At 46.8% G+C, this 11,709-nt stretch overlaps 1 protein-coding gene across 1 annotated transcript; it reads left to right on the top strand.

Moving 5' to 3' along the window:
* Positions 1–10,197: 10,197 nt before the first annotated feature.
* Positions 10,198–11,088, top strand: LOC135385006 (uncharacterized). The gene has a single exon (XM_064614183.1). It carries the CDS (start codon positions 10,198–10,200, stop codon positions 11,086–11,088), a length of 891 nt encoding a protein of 296 aa, XP_064470253.1.
* Positions 11,089–11,709: the final 621 nt, after the last annotated feature.

The raw sequence follows: 11,709 nt of genomic DNA, 5'->3' as shown, positions 1-11,709 counted from the left end.
CTGCCTGCACGCTACCATTTGGACCTTCGGTTGCAACAACGGATGGCCCGAAGGCATTATCCTACCGTTTTTCTATTTTTCCTGTTGCCTTTCTGTCATTGTGTATCCATAACTGTTTCATACTGCTTGATCTGTGACGTGCATAACTTGGAAGTTGAAAGCACGCCGAATGGCTCGCTTTGGAGGCTACTGTTTGGAGGCTACTGTACCACCACCAAGGCCAGTAACAGCATATCTCCTCTCACAGCCGCGCCATTCTGTTATTGCATCCTTTATAGCCACCATCTTTGAGCCAAGGATTTTCGATGTTTTCTTTTAAAGTAGTATATGGGGATGGAGGAGGGGGGGCTCGCAACACCAGTTCCTCGCGCCATTCGAAAGGATCTTGGTGCGTGAAAAATCTTTTGAGTGCCCTGAGCAAGACTTAAACCAGGGTCCCTTTGGTTTTGAAGTTTGGTTTGCATTACGGAATGTCGCACCGACGGCCGCATTGACCAAGACGACGTTCATAAAATAGTGTTTATTGGCATGGAGCACGAAACTGCGTAAACGCATTGTCGAAGCTAACACTTTCCATTGCAATTGGTGTTCAACATGATAATTTTTTAATTGTCGTTGTTGAAGTAGCCGCTTTTCGAATGTCAATAATAAGGCAATGGTTGGTAAAACAATCATAGAGGAGACATGATGGTCACCCTCCTCGTCTTTGGTGAATTCGTAGTTGTAGTTTGCATTACGGAATGTCGAACACAACGTGTTACCACACAGCTACAAAGTGGCCTACAAAAATGTTTTAAGGCTGTTGAAATACGCCGCATGCGGCGACAACGGCAACGCCCCACAGAACGGATGGACGGAGCAACGGAAAATTCGGTATGCTGCAAATAAATGCGATTTCTGCTCCGCTTCTTTGCGTGGACCCAATCAACTTGGTAAATTGATCGGAGCTGGCCCAGTCTTCCGGATATTTGGCCGCCATTGTTGTCCTTCGCTTACTCCGAATGCCACGTCGCTTTAGGTCATACACCTGTCAAATGTCACATTTATCGCTGCCATTACGCAATAATTATATAATTAAAAGTCTTACTGAGAGATGGCAGTGGTACTCCATACTGATAAGTGCCAATGAGGACCTTTCACTTGGAGGCGCTACTGACCGACGTGCAGCTTGGTCATCGACGAACCACTATGAACGATCACAATATTATGTACAATAAAACACCCAAGGTATGCTACAAAGCAAGAACTAGAACGTATTCGGCTTTCACGGGGAGTTGTCAGTAGGCCTAAGTTGTTTCGCTCTGTGCGCACAACGAACATAACCTCAACATAGATGGGTAAAAATCCAGCGAACCGGTAGAATGTAGGAAGGGAGTTGCCTCAGGACAGAAGCCGGCTTCTTCCCCGGCGGCTTCTGTCCTGAGGCAACTCCCTTCCTATAACCTCAACATGTTTTATGATGTGATATCCAGGTAGCAACGACTTCACCATCTCCTCAGGCCAATTTATTCGAAAGAACAATTTAGGGGCGGCAAGCTCTCTCCGTTCAAGAAGCCAGTGTGGTTTGGGGTGTAGAACCTAGGTGGGTGACTTTAGACTTATTTAATATTCATTTTATCTTATTTTATGAATTAACAACTGAAACTTAATTTATATTTTATTTTGGTACCACGTAACTTAATTAATTTGGTATATTTTATTATGTAAATTATAATTAATTAAATAATTCGGTTATTTTATTAATTTTGCCATAGACCAAAGCCAAGCCTGACATAAAATTTCCTGAGTGTCAGCCACGTGAACGATCGAAAATACGTAAATTCCAAGTAAGAATTACAAGTACCGTACCGTAATTTTCGGTGTATAACACGCGTGCGAAAAGAAGTTGGGGGAAATAGGCCGTGCGTGCCGATACATTTAGCATAGCACCGCCAGTGACCTTGTCTAACACGCAGGGTGATGAAGGGTCAAAATCCCGTTGAAATCAACGGGCGCGTGTTATACATGATGAGTGTTATACACCGAAAATTACGGTACTAGAAGTATTATCTAGCTAGGTAGCACATGAAGTGTGCCACTATTGCTGCACTACAACGCAAAAAAAAAAAAAAAAGCAAAACAGCGTTGCTGCCCACAACTGGTTTTCAGAAAGGCTGTACCAAAGTTGTGCCAGTGAATATGACACACATACACACAAAAAAGAAAAGAAACGTGGAGCGTATCGACAACGCGTGCTTAGCTGTAGGCTCCACTGGGCGATGCCTTCCTAACCCAAGCAGCACAATGTACTGAAAGTCGAGTGCAATAGGGGTGGACGGTATGTGTCTTATCAATGTTCTTTAGTTGCACGAGCCTGTTCAAGGCCTTTCACCTACCCGTCCACCCCTATTGCACTCGACTTTCAGTACATTGTGCTGCTTGGGAAGAAGTAGGAAATCAAGATAGCAGACTGTTGTCGACTGCGGATTAATCCGAAGATATACAAGTATGGCTCGCGCCTATTTGCTCAGATTCGAAACTGTGTCACACCACAGTGTGTACAATTCGCACTGTACGAGTACAACCGTGGTGTTCTGCAACGTTTCTCGTTACAGGACGGATACGACATATGGGGGGGGGGGGGGGGGGAGTAAAGTTTCTACTTTCCGTAGAAACTTTACTGGCGCAGCACGACAGGATGTGTCCATCTAAGGAGAGCTGAAGCATCTCGACGGACGAGTGAATACCTCCAGGAGAACAGCAAGAATCAAGGTACGCATCGAAGTCAAGCAAGGCAGCGGTTTTCTTTTAAATAATCAATCAATCAGCAAGGCAGCAAAAGCAGCGGACTGTCCAGGAAACTGAGCGGACAAGTCCAGGTCATCAACGGAGAGCCACAACTAGTCAACGAGGACCGGGTGTGCAGTGTGTGAATGTGACCGCGTCAGGGGAGCCAGCACAGCTTCGACGACGGCGACGAAAGTGAGAAACAACGGACACTGAAGTGTCGGCACAGTGTGAAAGAAAGCGTCATCCACGGAAGAGCTTCGAAACAATTTCACGAGGTAGGTGAGAATTGGTTGCTCTTGAGGTTCACGAGTAGATAGCTACCGCGTAGGGTTTAGTTATTGTGTATCTCAGAGTTCCGGTGTGGCAGGACGATCTTTCTAGTGTCCGTTAGTGTCAGTTGGGTTCACATGATACCGACTGGTTTGGTCGAGCGAACAGAGCTCGAGCGAGGACCTTCACCACCGGAAGGTCTGGGACCTTATCACCTTCATGTCCCCCGAGTTCTCAACCAGTAAGCCTTTGCCTTGATATGTATATGCCTTGTATATATTTGTATTAAATATTGTTGCTCTTGAGTTAACCTTCTCGTCGGACGTCTCCTGCAAGCGGCTACCGTACTCGCAACACGTCACCGAACCTCTCTACGGAAAGTAGAAACTTTACTGGGGGGGGGGGGGGATATGTTTATTAAGAAAAAAGAAAGGAAAGGTCAGCCAGACGGAGGTCGGCTTGCTATTTTAAAAAAAATGACGTATAGTGGCATTGTACAGATATGTGGCTTACGGGTAAGTCACCTCATTATTTCATATTGTTAAATGTCTACTCCTTATTGAGGGATATTACACATTCACGTGTCATAATAATAGACTGCATAGGAATAATGTTCTTTCCATCCTTCCAGTAACGCATTGATGCCAACATTGTGGGAGTATGTTGCCACTCGGGGGTTCGAAGCCATTTGCCAGCGGAGCTAGAGAGAATCGAGCACGAAAGCATGATTCCAAGACAAAAGGTTTAATCTCAGCGACAAGGCCACGTAAGGCGAGACGTAAGGGTACAAACCCGAACCAAACGTGAAAAGTCCCTCTGGACTATATTTAAAGAAGTCCAAAGTGCCACTGCCTAACTTAACCGGCCTCTCGTTTCTTGAACTATACTTCAACTGTCGAACCTCCTTCTCGTCGTTCCACGACTGACCTTCGGCCCTCAGCCGAAATCCTTTTTCTTCTTTCTTACGTCTTCCGTGCATGTCCCCCTATCGGTAGACATGCGGTCCACAACATGCACAGACCTTTATACACAGGGTGTTTCACTTTACGTGAAAAAAAAATGAAGAAAAAAAGGAATCGTATTAAAAAATCTATTTGTCTGAACATTATGGGGTCAACGCTATTTATCTCGAGGGAGATTTTGCCATTACGTCTGAGCGCTTTTATCAAATTAAATTCGCGTGAAATTGAATTTTCCGAATTGATCTCCGAAATTTGGCAGGTCAACCTCACGTTTTTTGAAAGAAACAGAAAGCCCACGTCGGATTTACACATCTGCATTGTAAAATACATTCCCTATGCTTTGTTAATAGCTGAAAAAAAATACGCGAAAAATGTTGTTTCGAGGCGCGAAAATTGTCGACGGAGGAAAATTGGAGGTGTGCTCAACTATCTGGCTATTGTCTTACTGGATGCGCGGTGTCGCAAAATACGCCAAATGCAACTACAACGTACGAACGTGCGAACAGACCGCTTTAATTGGCGTGTAGAAACAAGTAATTTTGCAGCACAATACATCTATACGTAAAGTGAATGTCGACGCGGCTGCGCATTGGTGAGTTACAGGGTTGCAAATACCGTCACTTACAAGAAAATTGCCAAAAGCGCGGCTGTGTACAGGGAGCCTATAGATATACCAAGAGAAGCAAGGAACTTAACACTACATCCACATGCGTGATGTTGAATTATGAAACAGGTCTAGCTATTCCAAGACTCGGAGTGCCCGAAGACTCTGTTTACGTAGACTGCTGCTATTTTAGGATCTTTGTAATACTCAAGCATAATCTGTAGCGGAATGAAACCTTCGACATCATGTTTAGTCAAACGCAAACTCCTCTTGAATGGGCAGAGGCAATTTTCGCTTTCTTTAGCTTGTGTTACCACGGTTCCACTTAACACTATAGGAGAGCGGGATGTAGTCGATCCGTATTATAACCCATTGCACTGCTTCCTCGTGATCATCACATTGTACTAGGGATTCCGATGCCTTGCAAGTGTCACCTGCATTTTTACAAAAATATGAACGGACACCAGTTTGAACGTGACGCACACTGCAGTAGACTCATAAACATTCAGCGCCCTTGAGCACGAGCTCTGTGGAAATGTAGAATAGAATAGAATAGAATGGAAATAGAAAGATTGCACTCTTGTTTGTATCTTGTATTAAAGACAAAAATGGACACTGTTCTGTATGTCCGATGGAGAACGCGTAAATACCGCCTTGTTGTATCCACCCCGAGGAACTCCGCGAGTGCAGAGAGTGCAGTGAAAGCACCGTGTGCTGCCTTATTTCTCCCGCAAACTATCTAAGCGTGAAGAAATCACGCTCTCCTACAGTTATCGCTCAACACCAGACAAGTTCGTCCACGAGGAGCTAACCTTATCTCTTACTCGAGACGCAACACCGTCCTTTTTTATCCACCGTGATCGAGACATATTTTATGCGGTTGGGTCTCGCAAGGAGAAATTCCTAAATAGTAAGCCCCAGTGAAAAGTAGTAAATCGCCAAATAACTCAAACCTAGGACAAAGGTATGAGAACACAAGCAGAACAAAAAATTAAAAGAAAGCAATTTCATTTTGTATTCATTTGCTTTATTTTCTTAATATAGCTAACCCGGCAGCGGTGAAGGAGGTGGCGGGTTGTACGTACATAGCGCAGCGAACCTAGATATGGCCACGAGCTGCGTAAAAATTACGGCATCTATTTCACGCACATAAAGAGTGTGCCAGCAAGAGCATGCGCACAGCCCAGAAAGGAAAGAAAACTTTGCCTGTTCCCTGCCATCCCCTGTTTACAAAATAAAGGCCCCATACAGTACTACCAGATGCAGCAGTAGATCAGATGTAGTAGTCTGCAGTATTGGAGAGGAAGATCAAGTGAAGCCAAGACAACAAGATAATACAGAGTTTTACTACATCGTACGCTATCGACTTTGCGTACGGAAGGGATAGCGTTGGTGGTTCTGCGCACTGCGGGAAGCTCTTTTTCTGTTATGGTCGTGCGCAGAAGCATCATCGCTATTCGCGAGGAGAACCTATCATACCGCCACCACGCGGCGTTTAGCGGAAACCGTCAATAGTGTGGATCGGCGCGAGGAATTCGCTTGCATGCTTTACGTTCGGTGCGTTCTCTCTGCTTCGTGGTCTTTGGTACCAACATGGGAGCAGAAAATGAACACTCTGTGAGAGGTAAGGCACATTTAGTGGACATACAAATTGCTGCAATTCTGGCGTGAGCAGGAATACCGCGTCCGTTTGACCGTACGAGATTGTAACATAGTAGCCTTTGTTTGCTAGGTACAGGGTCGGCCACACTTAAGAGTATCACGGGAGCGCATGACCTGCAAGTACGCTAGCGCCGCGCAACGGATGATCCTGGGTTTGAGTCCTCGCGCATGCCTCGCGCCTAGCGAACGATCGCCACCTCCCGGTTGGGTCCGTCATTGCTCTCGTAACACTGGCGGGCGGGGAGACCCGTCTGTTGTTGCTATTCAATCTCTGCTGGCGATGTTTTGATCAGTGCGTGGCGCGGCGTATTCTTTTACGTTTCTTCTCGATTCCGATAAGACAGAGATTACGTCGCGCCACGCACTGATCAAAACATCAATAGAATAGCAACAGCAGGTTGGTCACCCCGCCTGCCAGTGTTACGAGAGCAATGACGGACCCAACCGAGAGGTGGTGAACGTTCGCCAGGCGCGAGGTCTCAAACCCAGGAGCATCCGTTACGCGGCGCTGGCATACTTGCAGGTCATGCGCTCCCGCGATACTTTTAAGTGTGGCCGACCCTGTACTTCGCGTGCGTGAATGACGGTGACCGTGGATATTCCTCCTCTCAATACATTCCTCGAAGTCTTTATAGTCCATTAGTTCCGTACATGAAGTCTGAACGGTTAAGGAAATGAACGAGCCTACCCCTGTGAGTGCTTCAAAATTCAGCGAGTAACCATTTCAGGAATTCATTGAACGCAACATGTTGTCGAAGAATCTAAACTATTGTTGTTCACTTTGCCCACTTTCATTGCTCACTGTAATGGAGCACGTTGGGAACAGCAGAGCATGCAACTTCTGGCGGCATGTCATGTTGTCGATTGTAGTGCGTAGTTGAAAAATTGAAAACTTTCCACGCTTTCCATTGCGTGTAGTGTTCAGCGTATGCTATCCAAACGTCCGGGCTCCTCAGTGCCCTCATTTAGTTATCCTCCACTTGACTAGTTCTGGTGAAATACGTATTGAAGCTGGTGTGCACCGGTCCCGCAGGCTAATATCCTTATCCCAAACAGTGCAGACTGATGACACTGAGTAACTGTAGGAATGGTGCCACTGCCAGCACACAGCTGCCTATAGATAACACGAACATAAAAGGAGGTAATGAGAAAACCCATCAATACGATAAATTCCATCACGCCCTTGGTGCTTTGCGGCGACTTGCTATGCAGTCATGCGGAAAAACCGGAAGGTTGCACGTAGGGATTTCTCGTGTCGCAAACATCCGTCGATGGTAAACCTAATAGTAACAACTGAGTAACACCAGATGATCTCAGAATTTCTACGAACCGTATCTGTGTTGTCTGTCTTTACTGTCCTAAAATGTTCGTTTGTGACGTGTTTGTTGCCCATCATCGCATATTTTGTGAGGTGTTTCCCAATCCTAATTTTGACACACCGAACATTTCGTTCCTTCGGGAAGGCATGAAAGCTAATTCCGGGTTACGTGCAACATGCATCGCACTGAAGAACCTCCCGTCGTTAGGAATGGCTTTTCCGACGTCTGGCACCTTTCTAGATATAATGCTCTACGGCAACCTGATGCTCTCTTGTGTCCGTGCTTCTGTGTTCGAGCCTCAGAACAGCTTTCCATCATACGGAACGAAGCAGGACTCTTTACTCACAATTCCTACGAGCGCTATGCAGATCCAACGAGCCACCCACACTCTTGGAACGCACCGCAGTGCCACCTATAGGGCGTTCTCCTCGCGAATCCCTTACGTACGCAAAGGCGATAGCGGGCGGTATACTAAAACTCTCTAATAAGTCGGTCGTCATCTGTGTCCACGTTTGCATTCCCAGTAAACCACTAATATCCCTAGGATATCCCTACAAGGTTGTGAACGTCCTGAATATCTGGACATCCATGCGATATCTGTGGGATATCCCAGAACAACATTCGCGTTTCAGTTTTGCCCAGTAAATAGCTTATGTCCCAGGGACGTCTGTAGGATATCGCGCTTTGGATGTTTGAAAAAAGCAGCCTGCATCCCTGAGGTATATCCATGCAAGATCTAGTATATGTATACCAATTTTGGGCACTGAACTCATTTGAACCATTAAACGTCAGTGGGATGTCGCCAGGACGTCGCCTGGAGATATACGGATAAATATGTGATGTTTCACATGTTATTTAGACAGCAACTTTTTTTGCGCTGAGAGCAAGCAAGAACTTCTGTGAACCTAGATATAGGGGAACAAGTAAAACCGTTATGTATCTCTAATGTTCGCGTGCAGCTAGCCATGCAACGTATCTATGTGTGCATGACACTAGTCGAGCAACAGAATTCGACACTTTTGCAGCTCCACTCGGGCAGGTAATCACATTATAGACAATAGCCTGAATTAAAAACACAATACTCTATAGGAAGGAATGTCAGAAACGTCATTGGTTATACCTTGAATCTGCATATACACGAATTAACTGCAAAGACGCACCCCCTCACCGTTACATATGTCTTACGCTGCAATACTCTTGTAACCAACGTGCCCCAATAACTTTTATTTCAGTATATGCTCCAGCCATTTCGGCAACACACTATTGTGGATGCTCTAGTATCCCTTCGCGTACGCGGTGGGGTAGAAGGGGGCGCACAATGAGGGACGGCTCTTATTTTTAGGGTGAGAGCACCTTTAAACACGCTTACGTTCATTATTTACCATATGTATATGTTTTGTAGATATGTAGACTACTTTCCGTTAATATCACCGTGGCGTCGTCACTTCTGATGCGTCAAGTGAAAGAAGTGTACATTATATTAAATTTTAACAGTCAGAGCAACGGTTCATAAACGTCCCACATTTGTCCAATATCCCGTGGAGACATCGCATGGAGATACCTGCGACGTCGTAACAGTGCCCATATCCTGGTCTTCTGTATGTCGCATGGATATCTATGGGATATTCAGGCTCCTCCCAGGGATATCCCATTGTCCAAAATGGGATATCCTACAGACATCGTCTGGACATATGTTGTCTGTTAGGACATTGGCATGGAAGATTGCTTTCAACATAAAAAAACTAGAGGCCCAACGGAGGAACACTGGAGGTCCTATTCCGACACAAAAATCGAGAATGAATATTTTTGGGACTTCCTCAGGATCGCAAAATGAGGAAGAAACCCTGATCCCCTGGATATCCCACGTATGTAAACGGGACGTTTCCAGATATCCCTGAGACATTGGAACGTCAGATACAGTATATCCGCAGGATATCCTTTAGACATATCTGGTTTACTGGGTTGAAATCCCCACAAATCTATTTCGTCCATCTGTCTCTCGCGTGCTGACGTGTAAGCTGCCATCGACTGGCCAAATGCATACTGCATTCCAACAAGATTCGAAAATTTTAAGGAAAATTGGAAGAAAGGAAGGAGATTGCTTTCTCTTAGTTTTTTCGTCCTAGTTGTGTTCTCATACTGTTGTTCTATTATACACTTATTTTACGTTTTAGTTTTTTCACTGGGACTCACTATTGCTACCTTTAGTACTTATTTGAAGGCATGTTTAGTGTCATGCCCTTTAGCGATGACATACCCTTACGAGAACCACCCGCATAAAATATGTGTCGTTCGATTCGCGTTGAAATGCCTTTCACCAACGGTGGTGGTAAAAGGAGAGTGTTTCGTCTCGTGTAAGAGATCACGTTAATCTCACGTCAGCGAACTTGTCTAGTGTTGATAAGAGGTGTGATTTCTCCACTTTACCTGGTTTGCTGGAGAAATAAGGCAGCACACGGTTTTCTCATGGCATTGTAGCGCCCTCTGTGGACGCAATCATGATGACGACGACGCAATAAACGCGCCGGCCAGTTGTTACCTGGCAGGTGCACAGCACGGACCTATGTTCCTTATTATCTGCTAGGTATCCACAAACTTGGTGACCCGACTCATGGACACCGCCGGGACACAGAGCGGCCTAAGCGGTCAGGGTGAAGCCTCCGACGTATCGTCAGGCCCAGCTGTCCTACAAACCGTCCAGCAAGTCCGCCTCCCGCCTTTTTGGACCAAAAACCCAAAAACTTGGTTCCGTCAAGTTGAGGCACTCTTCCACGCCCGCCGGATCCAAAGTCAAATGACTAAATACTGTGAGGTACTCCCCTTGATTCCTCCTGACCTGGTGGACGACATCGACGACGTACTCTCCACGGTGCAGGCAGATAGAGCTTACGATACCCTGAAATCCGCCATCCTCTCTCGTACTGAGATATCGGAGCGCTCCAGGATCCAGCAGCTCCTAACATCCGAGGAGCTAGGAGACCGTCGCCCGTCGCAGCTTCTCCACCGGATGAAGCAGCTGCTTGGACACTCCGCAGACGACCATGCACCGATATTACGGGAATTATTCCTGAATAGGCTTCCGCACGAGGTCAGGATGATCCTTGCTGGCAATGACGACGTGTCGTTGGATCGACTCGCCGAACTTGCGGATCGAATTACAGATTATGCTTCCGCAAGCCTTGCCCCCGTCCGTTCGCCCGCGGTTCCAGACAGCCCCTCGACGCCGGACTTGCAAGCGGCAGTGGCCCGCCTGACGGACGAGATGTCTAGGATGTCATCGCAGATGGCCGACTTGCGCACAGCGTTGAACCGCCGATCCCGAGATCGAGGGCAATCAAGAAACCGGTCTGCGAGTCGTCGACGCGCCTCGAGCCCAACGCAAGCGTCACAGCATGCTCCAGGAAGCCCTCGGTACTGCTGGTACCACCGTCGTTTTCGCCACCGATCAACGCGCTGCGAGTCGCCTTGCGACTGGCAGGAAAACCCTCAGGCCGGTCGATAATGGCGGCAACCGACCACGGCCTACGTCCTGCCCGCCTTCTGTATGTACAGGATCGTATCGCGAAGCAGCGTTTCCTTATTATCTGCTAGGTATCCACAACCTTATTGATACAGGGGCCCAGGTGAGCGTTATACCGGCGACGCCTTCCGATCGGAAAATTCGTCAATGCCTCACACCCCCTCTTCAAGCTGCGAACAAATCTACGATCCGCACATATGGACTGCGTTCACTAACTTTGGACATCGGCTTGCGCAGGACGTTTCGTTGGCTCTTCGTTGTGGCAGAAGTCGACCGGGCCATCATTGGAGCCGACTTTTTACATAATTTTCATCTTGATGTCAGCATTAGGCAACGAAAGTTGAAAGACAACATCACCAAATTAACCACTGAAGCTGGCATCTCGACGATCAACTCAACCGGCATATGTGCATTTATTCCCGGTTCGCGCTACGAAAACGTCTTGGCTTCCTTTCCCGAGCTGCTCAAGCCCTGCAATCTTTCAGCGCCAGCCGCGCATCATGTTACGCACCGCATTGAGACCACAGGCCCTCCCATCACGGCGACCTTTCGACGACTATCTGGCGAACGCCTTTCCATTGCTCGTCGTGAGTTCGAACATAT

The sequence above is a fragment of the Ornithodoros turicata genome, chromosome 2 (assembly GCF_037126465.1).
Source record: "Ornithodoros turicata isolate Travis chromosome 2, ASM3712646v1, whole genome shotgun sequence".
NCBI classification, from domain to species: Eukaryota; Metazoa; Arthropoda; class Arachnida; order Ixodida; family Argasidae; genus Ornithodoros; species Ornithodoros turicata.
Note: the sequence above shows the minus strand (reverse complement) of the source record. Positions and strands in the feature narration are given on the sequence as shown.